Below are 23393 nucleotides of genomic sequence, written 5' to 3'. Positions count from 1 at the left end.
TAAGTAATCATCTATTACTTGAGCAGGAAGTATCTGCAGTCTACATGTCAAATCTACATGCAGTCTACATGTCAAATGGTTCTTCAGAACTGCTCTTAAACCTCAGATATGAATTGCTGCTAATTAGCCTTTCTTTTCTCTCCCTTTTTATGAATCCATGCTGCAGACTCGTGTCTTTGCCCACCCAGTGTGAAGTAAGAGAGCGACAAATGAGAGAAACAATCATATAGTGAGCACTCACACATGCTCATAACATGCAGGAGTCGAGGTTTGGCCATGGTGCATAAAATTGTGTTGGTGTTTTATTTATAGATTTCAGGATTCCATGTAATATACCAGAGGAAGGAGGATGCAATCATGATGCATGATTTTTTCCGAGAAGCCATCTCTCTCCTAAATAATTAAAACCCCATAGGAAGGAGAACTCACAAATTAGATCTCCTTAATATTGCAATTGTTTGGTGTTGGTTGTAAACTAATACAAAGTAATACATTTCACAGTTGGTCTCCCAACATGGCCAAACAGGTGTTCAAGTGGTTTAGCTGATCAGCCAGCTGAACTCCCAACCAGACTAGTTGACAAGTGCCCCAAACCCCTCTAAAACCAGTAAATCACACCAGCCTGACCAGTGGAAACCAGCTTAGTAGCTGGCCAAGACCTCTCTGAGTTTCTTTTCAGCAGGGTATGGCTCAGGTCCATCCTCCTATGTAAGTCTGTGTGATATTTTCAGCCATTTTTTATTGTCGCCCAGAAAAGTAATAGCACACCTCTTCTCAAAAAGCCATTTCTGATTGTACATTTCTGATTGTAGCACAAACAGTGCAGGATGAGTCACACATGCTAAAGTTTAATACTGAAGGTTCAAAAAACTAACCCTAAGTATGCGCAACAGTAATAGTGATGCTTGCATTAATAAATCAAGCCAGATTACCATTATGCATCAGTTTAAAGGTCTTGCTTTAGTAGAGCACAGTTTGTAATCGCTGATAACTAAAATCTTGAATAGATCGGCTATCCTTCAGATCTAGTCCAGGGAGAATCGCTGAAGATAAGGAATGTATTGTAAATACTGTTCTGCCTCCTTAGGTTCAGTCATAGACCTTGTCGTGCAGGCACATAGAGCCGGCTTTGTTTCTTCATTCTCTTTGTTCACATTACAGCAGAAACCTGTTGAATATTTCATGCCGTGATTGCTGGTGTCTTGAGTTACATCATCTCTTCGATGTGAATAACTCTAGTTTGAGAGAGAGTAAGGGGGAGATTCCTCCCACAGGTGTTCAGGTACTGTAAGCCCCGCCCCCTGCCCTGAGCTCTATATGAAGGCACCATTAGGTACCGGGCATGGTTTAGCACTCTCTACATCACACAGCTCAGAAGCAGTCATCCCCTGCCAGGGCAACAGGTATGAACACTCTTTCAATTATTTAATGCAATGACCACATCCTGTACAGATCAACTTCTTAGAATTCTATATGATATAATTCACATTGAATTATAGCATAACTACATTTATATTTAATTGATTGAATCAATTAAGTGTAAATTTACCCTGCAAGAATAATAAGAAAGTAAACATGTAATTCCGAAGTCTTCGGTGGTTTGGGGAAAATCCTTTATTTTGGATTTATTGAGGACTTTTGGGTAATGAGCAATCATTTATTTTAAAGATCTGATGCATCTACAATCTAATTGTATTATCTTGTGTGGTGTAACTCAAACTGTATTAGACTCAAGGCACAAGCAGCACTGTTTCCAAGACAATGGATCCCACATTAGAGGAAGGTGACTGAGTTAATTGTTTGATGCACCAACACAAAACTACAATGTAGTTTTGTGCTTTTTTTGATGATTTTAATAGCTTATTTAAGTGACAGAAACTAAACAATCAATAAAAGTAAAGTAGATAAGTGTTTAAGCTAAAATTAACTTGAAATAGTATGTTATTTGCTTTTGGCAATAGATAAGACTGATATGAGTATTGGTCGAATTTTCTTCTCTACACATTTTTGGTGATCGGTTGTGTTACTTTATATATTTAAATAGTATATAAATATATTCCTCTTATATCCTTATACTGTATATATAAATACATATAGCTTGGGTTCTGGTCCTAGATCAACATAAAAGACTTCTTCATCCCAGAGTTCTTCAACAGTAGCAGACTGTCAGAGGGTTATCACTTTATGACAGGAGATAAATGGATTAGGAAGGTGTGAACTGACTCTCTTAAGCGGCCCAGAGTTGAGAAGTCATTTTTTACTGAGTTTGGACATTTACTTCTAGCTGTCAAATCCAGCATAGAAGGGCAATGGAAAATTCTTGGACTGAAAAAAATCTCCTGTTTGTTTTCAGACTGTTTTAAACTGTAAGTCTTGAATTTGGGTGGAGATGTGCAATAAAAATAAGATTTTCTTTGCTTCTTGTTACTTAATATTTACAATACATCACAAAACAGTTTATAAAGATATTTCAGGTATCTCAAAGTGTGGAAATAATGGAACTTTTAAGGTGGTTTTTATAAAAATGTTAATAGCACATTACATTTTTACCTCCACTTTATGCATGCACATTTTGGGTATAGTGGATGTATTATTTTTAAGACTGTAACAGAATCTATTTTGTAATTTTGGGCTTTAAAGGGATAGTTCACCCAGAAATAAAAATTCTGTCATCATTTTCTCACTGACAATGTTTTCATGCACTTGAAAATGGTGTATTCCGGGGGTTTTGCAGTAAGCGGCGTTCTAAAACATAATGTAAACAAGAACAGAGATTTCCTTACGCCATTTAATGGATTGAGAGAAATCTGTTTAAAACACCTTGGTTTCTCTCGGAAAACACGGCTTATGTAGCCATGTACACACATAAGCAGCATTGTTACAGGTTTTTGAAGAGTGCGCATGTGCGTGAACAGACCGGATAACAAACGTCATAGGATGGAGCCCAACAACAAGTCAACACAATTGAAAGAATTAAACATTTCTGGGAATACAGTGGGAAAAGCACATACACTATACATCATTTATTCACACCAATGTAAAATATCGACGGTCCCTCACGTTCGCTTATAGTATATGCATTGGGGAAATCCCAGAGTTTGACATAAGAGGGAAACCCCACTATTGAGGCACAATTTTGCTGCAGGTCGCAATGGAAAGTTAAGGAAACAAACACAGCAACAGCTCTGGAATATTTGGAAATAAAGTGAAGCAAGGGGGAATAAAAATAATGAATGTTTCTTTTGATATCATGCTTGTTGTTTACTCAAGCATCGTGTTCACTGTCATGTTGTTTCAATTTCATATTACTTTCTTTCTTCCATGGAACACAAAAGGATATGTCAGTCACCATTTACTTTCATTGTATGGGAAAAAAATGCAACAGAAGTGAATGATGGCTGAGACTAAAATACCGACAAACATCTACATTTATGTTCTACGGAGGAAGGAAAGACATACAGGTTTAGAACAAAATGAGGATTAGTAAATACAGTAATGATAGAATTTTAATTTTTGGGTGAACTATCACTTCAAGTACTGGATATATTTTAAAAATAGGGCTATTCATTAAGCTATAATGATGTGATTCACCAATTTTTGGAATGTCATGTCATTCCCACCACAGAGGTCATGGCATCTAGCATGTCCGTACGGAGTTTCTCTCTGGGTCGACAGCCCTCTTTCTCCAGCTTGTCTCTGAGGGACAGCGGACGTGCCCGATCCAAAGCTGCCGTCTCGTTCGCTGCAGCCAAGCCCCTGTCTCGCTCTTCCTCCATGAGCATGTCGGATCTGAACGGCCTGTCCAACATGTCCCTAAACGGCCTGCACGGCAACAGCAACAATGAGAAAGAGGCCATGCAGAGCCTCAACAGCCGCCTGGCCAACTACTTGGACAAGGTTCGCTCTCTGGAGAAGTCCAACGCTGACCTGGAGCTGAGAATCAAGCAGCTGATGCTGGAACGTGTGCCCAAAGGTCACGACATCGATTCCATGATGGCCCAAGCCCACGCTCTAGAACAGGAAGTATGTGCTCAGATATTCCAAAAATTTCAGACATTTGGGTACTAGCTGCTTTCAAGAGCTTTTAAAAGTGTGTGCCATTTTTTCAATTTAAAATACTTCTGGTATTCTGCCGGTAGAACCGGTAAACTACAAGTAAGCCATTTGTGATTCCCTTAAACAGTGTAAAAACTCTAGGTTCTATGGTACTATCAAAACATTGTTTTTTTGAGCATCCCAACCATTTTGACATAGTAATATTGACTCAACCAATGGTGTGAGTTTTGGGCAGGAATATGTGTTTGATGACCAATGCCAAATGGGGGGTGTTTGGGAAACCTGTATGTAACTGTATTTTTTTGCAATTTAATTTGGTAACCCTAGTAGCACAAAAATTACACACTTGTCTTTAACAAGCCACATAATTATGCTGTCAAATAAAGACAAGTAGATTTTCAACAACATCAATACATTAATGTAACACAAACTCAATGCCTTTATGGTCTTTTGAGTTTCCTGAACAAATGTTTGTTAGCGTTTCTCATAGTATGTTAGTACACAAATGCTTTAAAGGTCTGCTCAGCACTGTCTCTGATCATTAGCCATGCCCAACATGCTTGTTAAATGATTACCTCCCCTTGGACAAAAAAGTTACCCTTAAATAAAGAAGGAAAGTAATGTCTAATTAGACTGGAGTGTCTTGTGGACAAGATGCAAGAATGCTGGTGTCTCCTTTAGACTTCTTAACTAAATTAACTAGCAAACATCTTTGGTAAAACAGCTACACTAGAAAGACTATACTTGTTGATCACCATTTTGGCAGGTGAACAGTGTGGTCATGGTGGTCCACCAGCTAGACCAGAGCCAAACCAACACTAACCAGCATAGAAATTCATGCTGGTCTAAGCTGATATTTTCAGCAGGGTTACCAATAATAGAATATAAAAGGGGTTGTATAATGGCCCAAACTCTGGGGTGGTAACCAGTGGTACCAGTTTCAAACCCCACAAAAGATGGTAGAAGAACTGGTAAGTTGTTAAATTTCGTGGTCACCACTACAGACTGATCGCACATTGAATTTGACGACAGTAGGTTGAAAGTTCTGCTGCTGAAATCGGTCTGTGTTCAAAGCTGGAAGTGTTGTTGATTGCAAGAGAGTGGAGCTAAAAGTTGTAAAGCAAGTTGGTTTTAGCTGTAAATGTACAGTAAAGAGGAATGCATAGTTTTACAACTTTCCCCCCTAACCCAAACCCCAACCCTGAATCCCAGTGGAGTAATGCAACCTCTGAATCAAATGCACCACTATTTATGTTCACTCGATTACTGCCTGGTCTCCATGAGACCAGAAGCCATGTCTTGGAGGTCGCATCAGTAGAGCCAAAGGAAAAGGTGAACCCCTTTGAATTGATGCAGTAATTTGGCAGAATGTGGTCGATTTCAGGATACATGAACATTTGGAAGCAACGTGTAGATTTCTCGTGCATCGTGATGATGTTGACCATTATGGCCCTTGAGCAAAGCAACCGGTTTGCCTTATGGGAATTGTCTATGTTGTAAGTATGCTGTAAGGTACTTTAAGTAAATAATATTGGATCTTCTAAATAACCAAGCGCCATTGTGTCTTCAATAATTAACTACACTCTCACTATGACTTCTAGATTGGTGGTTTCAGTGTATTGTAGAAATAATGAAGAAAGATATAATTATGTTCACCTTCTTGTGATATATCTTAGGTGAGAAAGAAAACTCTGGAGAACGCTCACATCATGTTGGAGATAGATAATGCCAAGCTGGCTGCGGATGATTTCAGAATCAAGTAAGTGTATGACTTCCTCAACATCTTTGAAATATCTTTTGAAGAGTTTTATGAGGCATGAACTGTATGTGTGCTTGTGTCTTAGATGGGAGACGGAGAGTGCCATGTGTCAGTCTGTGGAGAGGGATTGTGTGGCCCTGAAGAAAGCGAAGTCAGACCATGACCAGATCATCGCCACACTCCGTGGAGACCTAGACAGCTTGAAAGAGGAACTCTACTTCCTGAAGAAGAATCATGAGGAGGTCAGAGCTCTGCACACAAATGGCATGACTAATGCTGAACTTTAAATTAATAATTACTGTTAATTACTTCCTTATTCCTACATTACTTTAGTCCACAAATCGGTTAAAAAAATACTGTAAACGTGTACATTAACAAATAGTTCTAACCAGGTGCGATGCAACAAGTTTCAAGTGACAAGCAATTTGCTGTTCATATTGAAAGTGAAACTGTGGCACATCTAGACACAATCACAGCCAATCAGATGATATTTGTTGTTTAATGAGCAGTTATGAGAAGTGAAATTTTGACCAGTGACTGAACAAATTACTGTGGGTGGAACTACCCAGTACAATGCTGAAAAAATATAAATCTAGCAATCGACAATGGTCTTTTGCTTGAGGTTTTATCACGTTGTGCCTGTAGGACGCACTGTAAGAGTACACATAAACCACAGTAGGAGTTAATGAAACAGTGTCACGGATTGAGAATGATGCTCAGGAACCAAGAGTTTAAAAAACAAAGGATTTATTAACAACACAAAAAGGGCAAAAACAAACCAAAACTCCCAAAAGGGGGAAAAAACAAACATAAACTACCCCGTAGGGGAAAAAGGTAATCCAGGGCTGGGGCAGAAGGCAGCAGGGAACAGGACCGACCGGACAGGGTAAGGATGAACATGACAGGAAACTAGACTGACCGACAGACTGACTGGAATAAACAAACAAACACACAGGACTGACTGGAAAACATGAAAAACTGGCACTGGACAGCACACACGAGAAGACTAAAATAGGGAGAGAAATCAACAGGTTAACAAGACTAATAAACTAATAATGGGCAAACAAGGAGGTGGGGTATGACATAAGACAGAGAGACATGCGGCGATACAGAAACAAAACAAAGCCACGTGCTTTTACAAGACAACAAAACACCCGAATGGCATGAGCACACATCGCCAAGACATTAAGGCAATATACACCCACGTCAACCAACAAACAAGACGAGAGAATGCATAGCAACGGCAAACAATGTGATGCCACAGATTCTCACACTAAACGAAACTTGGGCATACATCGTGAGGGAAACGCCACGCAATGCACATAACAGGCGACAAAACAAGACAGGACACCTGTGCGAGAGTTCGGCCACACACAAGCCCGAAATCTCAGACCGAAGTGACCCAATTTCAGCACAACGTGAAGACAGCTCGCGACCCGGGCGCGCAGAGCAACGCGATGCGAGGTGCAACCGTGTTCGCGAGAGGTAGACATAAACTATTGATGCGAGTGCATTCTGTCAAGATGACATAAGCGCGATGCACCCACGTCAATAACAGACAGACATGGAGCATGAGTGTCCAGATCCTGACACAGACTGAAGCCGATCCTGACAGGAAGACAGGACCCAGACACCATACTCCAGACATGAAACAAGATAGACCAAAAGTGCACGGCAGGGAATATAACCGAAACCATGCGCTCACACAAAGACAGACAACGAAACACAAAACCTGGGACGATTATGCCATGGTCCTGTCAGACAAAAACCCAGACTGACAGAGTGACAGGACCGTGACAAACAGTGTCTGTTCGTATTTCCGTACACATGCAAAGGGGGAATGGATGGTATAGCTCCGTGACTGGCTTGTAAAACCCTTGAAGAGTCTCAAACCGTGACCTCTATTGTCTTTGATAGACATGGGCTATGCTTAGAGACACTTGTAACCCAATCCATACGACTTTTTTTTGTCTAATGCAATCTAAGATGTTGCTCCCATCTACCCTTCTGGCACAGAGTCAAACGTTTGTTAATTGTTGTTTTTGTAGGGCAGAAACTTACTCAAGAATGCAAATGCTACACGAATGCTTGACTATCTCATTGCATGCATGTGTTAACATTGCACTTAATGAATATGCATTCTGGCATTAGCTACTGTGGTGAAAACAACCCTTACAGTATTTAAAAGCAATGTAGTTGTCTGTGCCATTAAGGCAGATGTGTTATTATTCAGGTAGCAAGCTATTTACCTGTTTCATGTGACGTCACTGTATGATCGCGCCACCATGTTTGTGACTAAAATTCCATATACCTTCAATATGCTATGCTGTGGGGTGTGGCAAAAGTCAAAGAAATTTTTGTTTCTATTTATAAATCTTGAAAAGGTGATACTGCTGTTTCATTACCAGAGACTAAATGTAATTTTTCTTTCAATAAAGTTTATCTTTTAAGTAACACGGCTTCATTTCGCCAAAGGCAAGCAACGATGAAGGGGGAGAGCAGGGATAAAAAACACTTATGGGTCTTTGCTCATTTATTCAGACATGTCAGTTATCTGTACACGTGTCATTTATATTTATAACACCATCGATTCAGATACAATTAAACTGGAAATGCACACAGGATGATGTTATTCATAACACCCAGACTGTATAAAGGTATGTATGTCATGTAACACATTGTAGAAAATAAAAAAGCACTATAATGAAAGTATATGGTATATATTTAATATGTATTAATGTTAGTCAATAAACAACACATCATAAGATTGTAAAGCGCAGACTTTATTCACACCACCAGACGTGTGTAACTTCTGAATGAGAAATTTTTACAGTGATGTACCGGTAGACATGTGTACTCACAGGTCACATATCAGACTCGCCGGCATACAGAGATGAATCGCGGATAAATATATATTTAAATGTCAGCAAAAGTAAAATTTGCAATATTTGTGCTGACCTAAGACCTGTATACACCTTTCGTAGGACTTGGCATGGATCAACAGCACTTTTTGAGGTTTTAATTTATATCATTTTATGGGTGTTTTTCCATTCACCACCAATGTTTCCTCCCTCTGATGGTCACAAATATGGCTGCTATGGGGAAAAAGTGACGTCACCGAAACAGGTCAATAAACATGTACACAATGTAGCTTACTCTAACTAACTTGCTTATCAAGAATTTCTTCAAAATGTTGCTCTGTAGAAGCAGACAATTTTACCGTAGAAGTAGATAATTTGTGACAATTTCCATTACAGCGCCCCTTGCAGCAGTGCAGAGAATTTAAATTACATACAGTGTTTACAAATTTGCATTGAATTCTAAAGCCACATCCACAAATATATTTTCGTTGAAAATATGCCACCATGAGCACATTGGAGAATTGGGCATTCCAAATTGGGCAGAAGAACACATTGATTTTTCTATGTTAACACCTCTCATTCACACTGGAAAGACATTTTTTGACACTGAAAACCAAGCATTTTATAAACGCCCCCCATTAGCACAAAAATTCTAACAGAAATGGATTAGTGTGAATGTGGCATAAATTACATTATGCAATGACATATTTGCACTCACATACTTGTGTAGAGTATGTTCCGGGTAGTAACTGGTGCTTTGACAAACAACAAAGGTATTAAGGTGCCGTTTTGACAGAATATGTACTTGCACTAAAAAACAAAAGACAGTTTCGAGATTTACACTTGTAACAGTTTAAGTTCTTTTTAAATTGACATGGCGTTGATGCATGAGACGCTTAAAACAAAGCGACACATGGTCCAAAACGTCCATCTAGTGCACGTTTACATAGAAAAACATCACGGATGAATGCAAAATGCTTTTACTGTTAAAGGCCCCTAATCTGACTCAGAGGTAATTGCTGCTAAAGGTTTCATAGTAAGTTAAGAAAAAAATGGCTTAGTTAATATTTACGAAGTACTGTTTTCCTTCTGTAAAAACTTTCTCACACTTACACTCTAGGTATATTTGGAGAGAAGGGTGCGGTGGTGTGGTTGTAAAAATATGCCAAATATATTAAGAGCGTTTGTCGGTTTGTGTGAGCGAAACACTGTGCGGTCCCCTTGAGTGCAACATAAAAAATATATATAATAATGTTTTTTTTTTTTATGCAACATTAGATCAACACTATTAAAAATTCATTCACTAGAACTTAATAATGAAGTAACTTCCAACTACTTCGTGCCTCCATGGGGTATCAAATTCCCACCATTAACTGTACAGTTTCAAATCCTCATACAAACCACACCCCATGTTCAAATACAGAACACACACACACTTTACCTACTCAAACATGTTAAAATATCTCATTACACAAAGACTAACTGTTTTAATTAGATCCATTCCAATCAACAATCAATTTGTTTAGTCGTACAACATTTGTGTCTCCTTTTCATCCTCACATTTCTTGTCTTGCTGTCTCTACAGGAAATAGACAGCCTAAGAGGCCGAATTGCTCTAGATGAAGTCAGTGTGGAGGTTGATGCGGCCCACGGTCCTGAGCTGGGAACTATTTTGTCTGAGCTCAGGACTCAGTATGAAGGCATCGTCCAGAAGAACAAGGAAGAGGCTGAAAACTGGTACCGTAAAAAGGTCGGTGTACTCAAGGTAACAGGGTCAGAACTAATACCATTTCTGGCATGTCCCATTTAGAGTTGCATGTTTTGTGGATATGCTGTCTTGGTAAGTGAAACCACGGCATTTACGTGATACTCCAAGGCTCTTAAAAACATGGTATTACCATTTTATTTGAATCTAGTACCACGGTAATGCCATGTTTTTTTAAAAAAATTTTATATAAAACCATGGTATTTACATTTCACTCCAATGTACCATGATTTTTTGGATATGGTACCATGATAATATCATGTTTTGTATTTTTTATAAGTGAAATCATGGCATTTATATTGCACTTCAAAATACTGTGGTATTTCTATGTGTTTTGGACATGATATCTTGGTAATGCCATGTTTTGTATTTTTTTTTTTTTTTTGTAAGTGAAGCCATAGTATTTTCATTGCATTCCAAGGAATTTAAAAAATACTTTGATATTACCATGTTTCATGGGCATGTTACCATGGTAATGCTATGTTCATGTAGCAAGCTATAAACATGCTGACAACTCTAACTAATTTGCCCAGTAAGAACTGTTGCTCTGTAGAGGCAGACAACTTTACCGTATAAGTAGACAATTTGCGAGACGGATATCCACCTTTTTCCTGAACGTGGAAGTGTTCAAAGATTCTCCTATTTTCATTTTTTTTTTTTTTTTTTTTTTAGCGGGTTAAGTATTACATTTGTAGAAATTACCAAAAAACATGTAGCTCTATAGAGCCGATATTTCACAGAGTCGAGATGTTTTTTACAGTGTCTCACTTTAGTATGTAGATGTCATTAAGCGACTGTTCAAGGTTATTTACGTTGATATCATTAACTACTTTAAGTTGTTATGACAGCCAACAACTGCACAAGTTGAGCATGAAATACATTTTTACTCCAAATAACACCTAAATGGTTGTTGTTCTCTGTCTGTATTGCTCGTTTCTGTTAGTTTTACATTGCATCTCGAGACCAGGAAGAGAAAACAGGCAATTAGAATCATCATGGCGCTGCCCAGTGGTTGCTCAGGAAAAGCGTGGATAGCTGCAGACAGAGCTCCAAAAAGGAGCGGGAGCTTCAAACTGCCAGCAAAGATAAAGGGATCCCCTAACCTAAACCTTTCCCAAACCCTAACGGTGGGTTCACACATCCTCCGTGAGCGTCACGTGAGCGTCACGTGAGCGCTGCGTGAGCGGGCGGTCGCGTTGGACGTTCACATTTGCCGCGTCTCATCCTCAAGAAACAGCAGTGCCTCTGAGCAGAAAATAAAGTTATCTATGGGGTTCTACAAAAGTTTTTTCTTTAATAAAGTCATAATAAGCTGAGGTTATTGCTGCTTCAAGGACAACAGGGGGCAGTCACGTGCACTTCATCATTATCAGCACACTTGGTTGTAGTTGGTTAATGTTGTGTCTATACTGTACACCTATGTACACAGAATGGCAAAAGGTCCGGCAGTTTGTTAATTCTTTCCTTTATTACGTTATTTTGTTGAGTTTACTTGCATGCAGACATATAAATTGTAGAGTACTATAGGTTTGGTTTGAATAATTTTGATTTGCTTTTGTGTCTTTTCTTTATGATTAACATTTTTTTATTGATTCATATATTAAACAAATAAAAGCAATACATATACAAACAGTATCAATACTTAACCCCCTCAATTACCCCCCCCCCAATCCCCAACCCCACCCACAAGAACACCCCAGTGGTCCCACATGATTATAGACACAAAAAAATAAAATAAAAAAAAATAAGCTTTTGTGTCTTTTCTATAATCTCCTGATTATTTTAGTGTTGTACTGCGCCCAGAGCTGCTGAGCTCAGCGTGAGCCGCGTGGCAAAAATAGGCTCAACCCTGAAACTATCCACTCACTGCCGTGTCTGGGACGCTTCTGGGACGCGTCACCTCGCGACTCATGCTTGCTAACAGTGTCATCTTTTAATATGCGAAAATGCGCCACTCATGCCTCGCTCACACCCCGCTTACGGAGAATGTGTGAATTTACGCCCCCTTTTTGGAATTGGCACAACACCATTTTTGAGTAACCTCGCCCTCTTTTGGAGATTACACCCCCTATTTGGTGATCTCCAGCCTGCAGCTATAGCTACTTGCAGTTTGTGAAATGTTTTGTAGTAGCGCATGCCCCTTGCAGCAGTGTAGAGAATTTAACATACTGTATTACATAACATTGTGTATAATTGAATTGTCCACAAATACTTTGACATTTAAAAAAACATAGATTTTTCGATGTGGCCTAAATTATGTTCTGACACATTTTGGGTTGCAACTAAATATTTGTGCTCCTGTATTTGTGTAGAGTATTTTCCATAAAATCATTGTATTTACATTGCAATTCAAGGCACTTCCTTAAAAAATACTGTGGTACTGCCATGTTTTTTTAGACATGGTATCATGGTAATGCCATTTTTTGTATGTTTTTCGTAAGTCAAACCATGGTTTTTACGTGATACCCCAAGGCACTTCAGAAATACCATGTACCTTAATGTACCACGATTGACCTTGGAGTGCATGTAAATACCATGGGATTGCAATTTGGTAACAGTTCAGTCCCATGGTAAATAACAAAGCCATTTTATTTTATGACTTCAGTACTTTTTTAAAGGGTTTGTGTTGCAAGACATTATTGAATGTAAGATTTAAATCAACAAAAGACCTTTTACAGGATGCATTATTCTTTCTTATGTTGCATGATGGTCTTTCACACTTCAGTAACTTATCCACTGAAGTATACTTTGTGTACTTTGTGTATAGTTGGAGACCGTGCAGACGCAGGTGCGAGAGAGTAACGAGGCTCTGAGAGGGACTCAAAGTGAACTCATCGAGAGACAACGCTTCCTGCAGACCCTCGAAGTGGAACTGGAGAGCCTGCACAAACAGGTCAGGACCAGGCGAGGGGAACATTTTAAAGACCATTGCTGCTCTCTGAGTGAACTTCTAGAGTGTTGGCCAATTGAGATACAGTTACAGCTTAGCTCTGGAAAGTAAAACCTTGCCCTTTACATCTAGGCTATTTGAATGACCCAGGCCATAAATGATCCATCTCATGCCTTTACTTACTTCTAAGTCAAATGTGAGTGGCAAGACACATAGACATTGTTTGTTTTTGGATAACAGCTCGTTGTCTGGATAATGACTTCAAAAGGCAGTCGGTAGCCACTATATTAAGAGTGGCACACTTGAAATGATCTCCAAAGAGAAACTTTTCCATCAAAAGTTTAGTTGAGAAACAGGTTTTCTTGTTGCTATGACTTTTGAGTCTCATGCCAATCCAAGATCACTTCCAGCTCCTCAATTGGAGTTACTACATATAAACAGGTCACGCTTGTGTAAATAAGGTTAGGTGTAAGTTCACACATGGGTCTGTTTCATAATAGGTCACTGCTGGTACATTTATTTTGGGTATGTTCCCACACTTACATTCAGTATGCAGAAATTACCATATACACATACTGCATACACACGCTGCAAGTTCATATGCATCAGGATACCACAAAGATCTTTTGGAGTATTTAAATGCTGCTCTTTTCCATAAAATAAAAGATTAAATGCACCATATAAGTAGTCCATTATCAGACTCTATCAGAATATAGCACACAAGTCAGACGGACTACCTTTATGGTGATTTTATGGTCCTTTAATGTCCTTTTTGTAGCTTGACAGCCGCTGGTCTCCATATACTTTCATTGTATGAAGAACAGCAACTTGAACATTTTGTGTTTTTACAGAAGATTTGAAACAACATGAGGGTAAATGATGACAGGATTGTCATTTTTGGCTGAACTATTCCATTAACCATGTTCACAGCTTAAATTTCAAGGGTTTATTTTCTCTGTATTTGACTATTTCAAGGAATATTCCGGGTTCAGTACAAGTTAAGCTCATAATATTGATTGCCACAAAAATTTATTTGGATTTGCCCCTCCTTTTCGTAAAAAAAAAGCAACAATCTGGTTCACAGTGAGACACTTACAATGGAAGTGAATGGGGCCATTCTGTAGACGTTAAAATACTCAAAAGTTTAGCCACAAGATGTAAAAAATATGTGTGTTAACATGATTTTAGTGTGATAGAGTTGCTTAACAACCTTTTCTGTGTAAAGTTATAGCCAGTTATTTGCCATGACGGTGTAATGTCAACAAAGTCTAAAAATTATGATTTAAACAACTTTACAGCTCAAATAATACATGAGTTTTAACAGAAGAATCAATGCAAGTACTTTTATAAAGTTATAAGCTTCAAATTTTTGCCTTTACAGCCTCCAAAAATTGGCCACGTTCACTTCCATTGTAAGTGCCTCACTGTAATTATTATTTTTTTTTTTTAAAGAAATGGACAGATGAGTCTAAATAAATTTTTGTGGTAATCAACATTATGCACAAATGCTGTCGATTGAGCTGAACTTGTACTGAACCCAGAATATTTCTTTAACTGTTAAGGCAATACATCAGTGGATTAAACATTTTGCATGAACAGAGTCTCTAAGTGTTAGTTTAAAACTCTTTCACATCATCGGCATGTGACCAGTTGCAAGAGGAGACTTTTTTGTCTATATCCACAGCTTACCTTATCAGCAACCGGTGGTTGGCAGTTTAAACACAATTATGTGTAAAGTAAATAGGATCAACTTATTGACAGACAGAATAGCTATGATTCCATGGTAATTGTTCACCACACACACACAAACATGCACATACCCAAATTCCCATATTTACATATATTTAGTGATGTAACTCTTTACATCATGCAAAAATTCCTCTTGATTGTATCACCACACTGAAACTACTCCACATTTAAAAATTTTAAAGGAATAGTTCACCCAAAAAAGACAATTCTGTCATAATTTATTCACCCCAGTGTTGCTCCAAACCTGAATTACTTTCTTTCTTCACATGGTTAATTTACAGTATTGCAAATTAATATTGACTCCAGTCTGTTAAGCTAAAAAAAGGACAAAAATACACCATAAAACCACAGTAAACGTAATCGATACGACTCTTGCACTGTATTCCAAGTTTTCTGAAGGCATACGTTCACTTTGCACAATCTACAGAAATGAAACCCTTAGTGGTTCTCATCATGTCTCGTGAACAAACATCATTACATCATATCGCAAGAACAAATGAGGTTTGACATTATTGACATATTTGGGTTTATAGCATTTTGTTCTTTTCATCACACATAGTGATCGTAATGTTTCAGAAGACATGAAATACACTGCACAAGTCTTATCAATTACGTGTTTTTTGTCTTATTTCAAGCTTGACAAACTATTCTTTTTTTATTATATGGCAAATAAACCCTATGAAGACTTTTTAAAAATTCACCTTAAGTGTTCCACAGAATAAAGAAAGTCATATGGGTTTGGAGCAACATTAGAATGAGTAATTTATTAAATGTTTTATTTTATTTTAGGGTGAACTATTTCTTTAAAGTTTGTCCTTTATGGCATCTTTATTTTAAGGGACAGTAAGTGATATGACAAGGAAATGATAGGGTGAACAGGGGTAAATGGGACTGGGAAATGTTGCATACCATTTTCGAACTTGCGCTGCCCACATAAGCACAGCAGTTCAGTGTATACGAGCATGTGTACTAACCACAAAGCCATGGTTTTGAGTAGCATATTCTTATTTGTAACCCCTCCTCTCCTCGCAGGTGGCGGCTCTGGAGGGTAACCTGGGTGAGACGGGGCAGAAGTACACCCAGGAGATGGAGCGACTGCAGGCGACCCTGGCCCAGCTGGAGGACAACTTGTCGCAGCTGCGCCTGGACATGCAGCGTAACAAGACGGATTACGAGCAGCTCCTGCGTATCAAGCAGAACCTGGAGATGGAGATCGCCACCTACAGAAGACTGCTGGAGGGGGAGGAGACGTAAGTGCGAGGGATGCTGGGGGCCATAGATTATAATTAAATTAAAGAATAATTCGTTCCAAACCCATTTACTGCTATTTTTCCATGGGACACAAAAGGAGAATTTTTGAAGAATCTTCACACAGCTCTTTTCCATACAATGACAGTTCATAGGGACAATAAAAACCACAAAGCACAATTAAAGTAGTCTATACGTCTTGTGCACTATATTCCAAGTCTTCTGAAGCTGTACAATAGCTTTGTGTGGGAAACGTTAAGTCATTACAGACCCTTTTTACAGACTGTGGATGACATATTTCCACCTTGATTTAGCACGTAAATCTAGCAAACAATTTGTTTTTTGTTTTTTACATGTTTTAATTATTAATGTAAATGCATAACTATTAAACATAAGTGACAGCAAACTGACACCAGTCTGAACATGCCAAATACTAAAATATGAGAAATGAGAGCTGTTTGTAGAGGGAAACATTTGAATAATTACTTTATTTTTCATTTAATTCATCACACAAAGCTATCATATGGCTTCAGAAGACTTGGAATATAGCGCTCAAGTAGTCATATGGACTATTTTTGTGGTACTTCTATGGTGTTATTTTCCTTTTTGGAACATGACAGCCATGGTCACTATGAACTGTTGTTATATGGAAAAGATCTGTGTGAAGATCTTTCAATACTATCTCCTTTTGTGTTTCACATAAGAAAGTAAGTCATATGGGTACAGAACAACATGAGGGTGAATACATAATAACTAAATTTTCTTTTTTTCTTTTTTTTTGGGGGGGGGGGGGGGGTGAACTGTTAAAATCTATTCCTGGACTTTACTCCAGTTTTACTCTACCTTTAATGTGATACTAATATTGGTTAATGTATACTGGATTTGTGTGGCTGAATTATTGTTTTTATACTTATGTCATGTTTCTTTCTTTGTTCCACAGGGTTAAAGAGAGTCCTCCACCACCCAAGAGTAGGTATTCACTCAAAGAATGTACTATTGTAATGTCACAAGCTACATTCAGCAAACACTATAACAAATTTGCATAAAGTGATCTTGCATGTTAGATTCAGCAAACATTAGAGGAAATTTGCATAAACCAAACAAATATTGCCTAAATCAATAAGTAAAAAGTACAACTCTGTCTCTGGTACTCGATTGTGATAATTGTCCTCCATACTATCCACATGCAAGTCAATACTACATAGTTCACCTGTAAATACCTTATTCAAAAGTGCATTCTACCATGAGAAGACCTATTCTAATCGATAAACAAATAATTAGTCGCATCCATCAGTTACTTTGTATTAATGCTGCGTTCACGTCATGTCGGAATTACTGTGATAATAAGTTTTCGATTAGTAAAAAACTTTCACGTTGTTGACATTTACAGCTTCTTTTTTAAGATACTGTAGCACCAGCTGCTTCTTCTGGCCATTGTGATGTCATATAAAACAACCAAAATGCCAGCAAGCTCTAATTATAAAAGATTTTGAAAATGAATCTAGAGGTGAATTAATGCAGCGCGCTACAAGAGTTTTTTCCCGCTAAAACCCTCCTCCTCCCCAGCAACACTTGTCTAGATATACACCATTGGAATTGTCTAAAAGTGAAATAATGTAGTGATTAAGTGTTTGACTATCATCAACAACAAAGCGGACAAAGTGTTGTCATCTCAAAATTATGGTAATTCCGACACAATGTGAATGCAGCATAGCTTGTTGCTTACTATAAAAGAAATATCTCACTTGCATCCATGCTGTCTATGTCCGAAACACAATCGTTCTGATATTCAGTACCGCAGAACAATTGCAAATGTAATTTTGCTTTAATACAACAGTTATATAAACAAGAATTAATTTCAAGTAACTGACATTTTTAGACAAAATATGGACAGTTATTTGATTTGCTCTGATAATAAAAATAGTTCCATAAAACGGCAAAGCAGGATCCAACATTCTATTCAGCAAACACCGACAAACAGAGTGATTCTTGTTTCTGGATTGTTCTACTGTTCTGCCAGTCAGTTTGCCCTCTCACCTGGGCTCCACACCAGCTGTGACCAGCTGAAACTAGAGACACATTAAACACTGATAAACACAGTAATGTCTCATAACAGAGCCATCCACAGCAACGCGGACCTTGCAGTACAGTGTGTGTGAGCGCAGTCTATTTGATTGAAAGGAATCTGACATGTCACAAACATCTCTCTCTCTATGTATCTCTCACTGTATCTATTTGCAGAGGAGCCTGACGTTCGTACCCGTAAAATAGTGAAGGTGGTAACGCAAACCATGATCAATGGTAAAGTGGTGGATGAATCCAGCGAAGTCGAACAGATTGAGGAGACAAAGAAGTAAAACAAGAACAAGACTGTCTGTGTGATTCTCCGTATAAAAGCCTCTATTGTCCATTTAGAAGCCACATTACCCAAGGCCTCAGAGGGCCCCTGAATAACACAGATTTTTGTTTCATTCCCAGTCTTTCAAAGAGATCATCTTTCCTTTCTCAAGCAACAAGAGAGCTAAACTTACTAGGGAAAGCCATCAGATTTAGAGCAGAATCTGTAGAAGAAATCTGTTATTGCTTTTTAGCGAGTTCTTCTTGCAGGTAATATTTATTTCTGTTAGGTTGTTGAGTGTAGGGTGAGGAAAATTTAATTAATCTATGAATTTATGTTTTGGAGAAATTCGATTTGTCATTTCTGTATCTCTTTATCTTTAATAAAAATGTACATGCAAAGCATCTGTTGTGACCATTTAGCACTTTCACATACATACAGTAAAACATACATTCACATACATACAGTTTTTTTTAAAAGCTTTTTTGAACACTCCTCCTGTCTGCCCAACATCATCACACGGGAAGTCGACATGTTGTTTCCAAAAGTTCCAGTACCATAGGATCAGGCAAATTATGCTGACTCACTGACAATCGGCATCTCCCATCAGACGTTTTTGCATCAGCTCAAGTATTTTACCTTCCCTTGTGGTGCGACCGGAAGTGTGTTACATCCGCAGCATAGGAGACCAGGATTCGGATCCTGTGTTGAAATCAAGACATAATCACGTTCGCATAATCAATAATGAGCAAGATTTGGAGATTTATTTTTACTCCACTGATAGTTACAGTAGGTTTAAATCTGGGGTTTAGGTTGGGAGGTTCAGTTTATAAAATATACATTCCTCTCTTCTGGATGACAGCCTGTAGCTGAAAACAACTCGCTTTTGGCGTTCCTCTGTGGACATTACACCCAGGAAATGGAGCTCACATGTTCCAATGCGCCTAACACTTACCACTTTGGCCACTGGGGGCAGTGTTTCGAATTCCGGTAAGCACAGAACAATTTTAGCTACAGAAAAGTCAACCTACTGTTTCCGATTTCACTGTGAGATCAGTCCGGTCTTCCGTAGATCAAACAAACACATAGTCCCGCCCCCAACTCACGCCATTGGTTGGGCCAATGTTGCTACATTGGGCTGGATGGGCCACTCAGAGCAAACAGAGCAATTTTTATACAAAGAGACACCGTGTTTACAGTTTTCGGGAAAATTAATCTATGAATGGCTTACTTATAGTTTACATTTACATTTATTCATTTGGCAGACACTTTTATCCAAAGCGACTTACAAAAGAGGAACACATAAGCAAATCATCGAAGACAGTGGTACGAAAAGTGCTGTATTACAAAGTTTCACTAGCATCAGAATAGCATTCAAAACAGATTAAAGTGCAACAAGGAATTTTATTTTATTTTTTTATTTTTTTAGGGACTGGTTAAGTGCTCATGGAAAAGATGTGTTTTTAGCCGTTTTTTGAAGACAGAAAGTGAGTCAGCTTCAAGGATGGAGTTGGGAAGGTCGTTCCACCAACGTGGTATGATGAAGCCGAAAGTGTTTTGGTGCCTCTTTGTGTTGGTACGACAAGGCGACATTCCTTAACCGACCGCAGGCTTCTAGTGGGCACGTAGCTCTGCAGAAATGATTTTAGGTATGCTAGAGCAGACCCAGTGAATGTTTTGTATGCCAACATCAGAGCCTTGAACTTGATACGTGCATCAACCGGCAGCCAGTGAAGAGAGACAAGGAGGGGTGTAACATGCGTTCTCTTTGGTTCATTAAAGACCAGACATGCTGCTGCATTCTAGATCATCTGCAAGGGTCTAATTGCACATGCAGGGAGGCCTGCAATGAGAGCATTACAGTAGTCCAGTCTAGTTATGACAAGTGACTGGACAAGAAGTTGTGTGACATGTTCAGAGAGGAAGGGTCTTATCTTGATATTGTAGAGTGTAAACCTACATGATCTTGCGGTCTTTGAGATGTGGTCTGTGAAATTTAGTTTGTTATTGATGGTTACGCCTAGATTTCTGACAGTTTTGGAAGGTGTTACTGTAGTTGCAACCTGTAGTTATAACTATAACTGTAGTTATAGTTGTCTCTACATATTAGGATGGGATAAGAGAAAGTATTTTTTTAAAACTTAAACACTTCAGCTTAAAAAAAAAAAAAAGGCTTATAGACATCTATCAGATCTGTCAAAATAAATCAAGGCCTTCAATTCTTCTTGGACATGGAACAGGACATATAAAGTCAAAGATGACATACTCAATTTTGGAAAAACCAAGGTGCAATGACAAGTTTATGCATATCATTTTAGAAACAAATATGGCCTACCACAACAGCTGAGAATTCGGCAACAGTAGGCTGTAAGTTCTGCAGCTGAAATCGGTGTGCTTACCAAAATTTGCACCACTGTGCCCAGTGGCCGAAGCTGGAAGTGTTATTAAACAAGTGAAATGTCCACAGAATGGTGCCAAAAAGTGAATTGTATTTTCAATTCTAAATGATGTCATACTGTCAACAGGAATACATATTTTATAAACCATACAAACTAACCCAAACTCTAACCCTAAACATTAAATGTAAAAATTAAATTTGAGTGCAATACCTCCCAATTGTGCTCACCATTATTTAAGTGAACGCAAGTACTTCTTGCTTTACATGGGACCAGAATCCATGTCTAAGAGGTCGCACCAGAGGGAAAGGTGAACAAATTTGATTTGATACAAAAATGTCTGATGGGAGGGAACTCGGCAGAATGGGGTCCATTTCAGGGAACATTAGGAAACATTATGTCAATTTCCTGGGATTTTTTTGCAGCAAAATGTCATCTGTTCTCAAATCCTCTTTGATCATTCGTTTTTTAAGTCTGACTGTCTGGACAACAACTGAAAAAAAAATTAAAAAAATAACTGTATGAAATTTGCATGGCAAGGGAGTAGCCCGGCAGACAAGTAAAAGAATATACACTACCAGTCAAAAGTTTTAAAACACTTACTCATTCTTTATTATAATTTTTTTTCTTCACATTTTAGAATAATAGTAAAGTCATCAAAACTATGGAATAACATAAATGGAACTATGGGAATTATGTTGTGACTAAACAAAATCCAAAATAAATCAAAACTGTGTTATATTTTAGCATCTTCAAAGTAGTCACCCTTTGCCTAGAATTTGCAGACATGTACTCTTGACATTTTCTCAACCAACTTCTTGAGGTATCACCCTGGGATGCTTTTTAAACAGTATTGAAGGAGTTCCCATCTATGTTGGGCACTTATTGGCTGCTTTTCTTTATTATTTGGTCCAAGTAATCAATTTCAACAAATTTTTTTATTTTTTTTTATTACATTTTAGTTTTATAATTAAATAAATTAATATGGTGGCACAATTATATTTTTGTCTACAAAACTAATTTCCAACATTTAAGCATACTTCTTCAGATCAAAAGATTTTTAAGATCATGGGAAACATTTCAGTCAAGTGTTTCAAAAGTTTTGACCGGTAGTGTAGGTAAATATAAAGTGGTGAAATATATTATCAGACCGAAATAAAAAGTATTGTGACAAGTACTGAAGACACCAAAAAACATTGATGTGTCCATTCCTGATAATTCCTGGTAACTTTCACTTTGCAAACCAAAGTCATTTTTCCACCTTTATAATGTGATTTGAATGCAAAACCTTACAAACATGTAAATTAAGTTTTAGGTTAACACCAGGACAACGTAGCTACAGCACTTTTCAAAGTCTGCATGTGGCCCATTCATGGGAATTGCCTCTTCTTAAAATGTAGATGTTTTCATTAAATATTTCAGTTACTGTACGGTACTTCATACGGTGAAATAAAGGCAGCTAAAAGGAAAATAAAGGGTTTCTGCTCTTTCACATGGTACTATTTGAGAATTATGGTTAATTAGGTTTGTGCCAAGACTAGAGCAAAACTTTCTGATTGGTGGCGCCATCCTGATTGTGCTGAACCTCACCTAAATGGACCATTTCAGTTGATTTGATCTATTGGCCAGTAAATGCACTACCTAATAGGTTACTGTGGATTGAAGAGTGGTTTGGCATTTGGCAATCTGAAATGGAGAACAAGAGGATGTCACAATAATCCCTGAGAAACCTGTCCTAAATTCATCTTCGCATTATTGCCAGTACGGTGTACTGGTGCGTACTGGCTCACTTTGAGCACTAAGTGTTAAAGGGATAGTCCAGCTAAAAATGATTTTAGATGTTAGGCAGCATTGTGAATTAGGCGACTGTAGGTCGAAAAGTTATTCTGGTGAAATCAGTCTGTGCTTACCGAAATTCATAGTACATAGTAGTTAAAGACACCAAATATGAAGTAGGACCTGAGGCCGGCCATGATCCCTTTGGATGGTTTTTCTGTAGGCAAACATCCTCTGGTCAGTTAGATGGTTGAGGCCCTCTCATTACACATTCTCTCCTTGAAGAATGTGCTGCTACTCGCTTTGGCTACAGTCAAACGTGTTGGGACCTTGGCCTTGTCAGTCAATGACTCTTGTTTAGAGGCTGGACCGGGCTCATCAAAATCCGTTCTCAAGCCTAGAGAGGGTTATGTGTTCAAAGAAATGGTCACCCCCTTCAGGGCCATAGAGAGGCATACAGTGTCCCATGGGTGTTAAGGCTCATTCCACCAGGAGCATGGCTTCCTCCTGGGCGTGGACTAAGTCGTGTCCTTGGAGGACATCTATCTTACTACA

The 23393-nt window shown here is 38.3% G+C and overlaps 1 protein-coding gene across 1 annotated transcript; it reads left to right on the top strand.

Moving 5' to 3' along the window:
* The first annotated feature begins 1328 nt into the window (after positions 1 to 1328).
* Positions 1329 to 19064, top strand: LOC127433468 (keratin, type I cytoskeletal 18-A-like). The gene is made up of 9 exons (XM_051685408.1): positions 1329 to 1403; positions 3626 to 4023; positions 5733 to 5815; positions 5901 to 6057; positions 10262 to 10426; positions 13209 to 13334; positions 16113 to 16330; positions 17269 to 17297; positions 18570 to 19064. The coding sequence occupies exons 2-9, from the start codon at positions 3631 to 3633 to the stop codon at positions 18683 to 18685; spliced, it is 1287 nt and encodes a 428-aa protein (XP_051541368.1). The 5' UTR covers positions 1329 to 1403; positions 3626 to 3630; the 3' UTR covers positions 18686 to 19064.
* The last annotated feature ends 4329 nt before the right edge of the window (positions 19065 to 23393 follow it).

The sequence above is a fragment of the Myxocyprinus asiaticus genome, chromosome 43 (genome assembly GCF_019703515.2).
Source record: "Myxocyprinus asiaticus isolate MX2 ecotype Aquarium Trade chromosome 43, UBuf_Myxa_2, whole genome shotgun sequence".
In the NCBI taxonomy this organism is placed as follows: domain Eukaryota; kingdom Metazoa; phylum Chordata; class Actinopteri; order Cypriniformes; family Catostomidae; genus Myxocyprinus; species Myxocyprinus asiaticus.
Note: the sequence above shows the minus strand (reverse complement) of the source record. Positions and strands in the feature narration are given on the sequence as shown.

Bases quoted from the DNA above. Each gene is read 5' to 3' on its own strand.
- LOC127433468 (XM_051685408.1), top strand. From the start codon at position 3,631: ATGGCATCTAGCATGTCCGTACGGAGTTTCTCTCTGGGTCGACAGCCC. The intron at 10,427-13,208 runs GTCGGTGTACTC...CTTTGTGTATAG, and splicing joins AAAACTGGTACCGTAAAAAG to TTGGAGACCGTGCAGACGCA. The intron at 13,335-16,112 runs GTCAGGACCAGG...CTCTCCTCGCAG, and splicing joins TGGAGAGCCTGCACAAACAG to GTGGCGGCTCTGGAGGGTAA.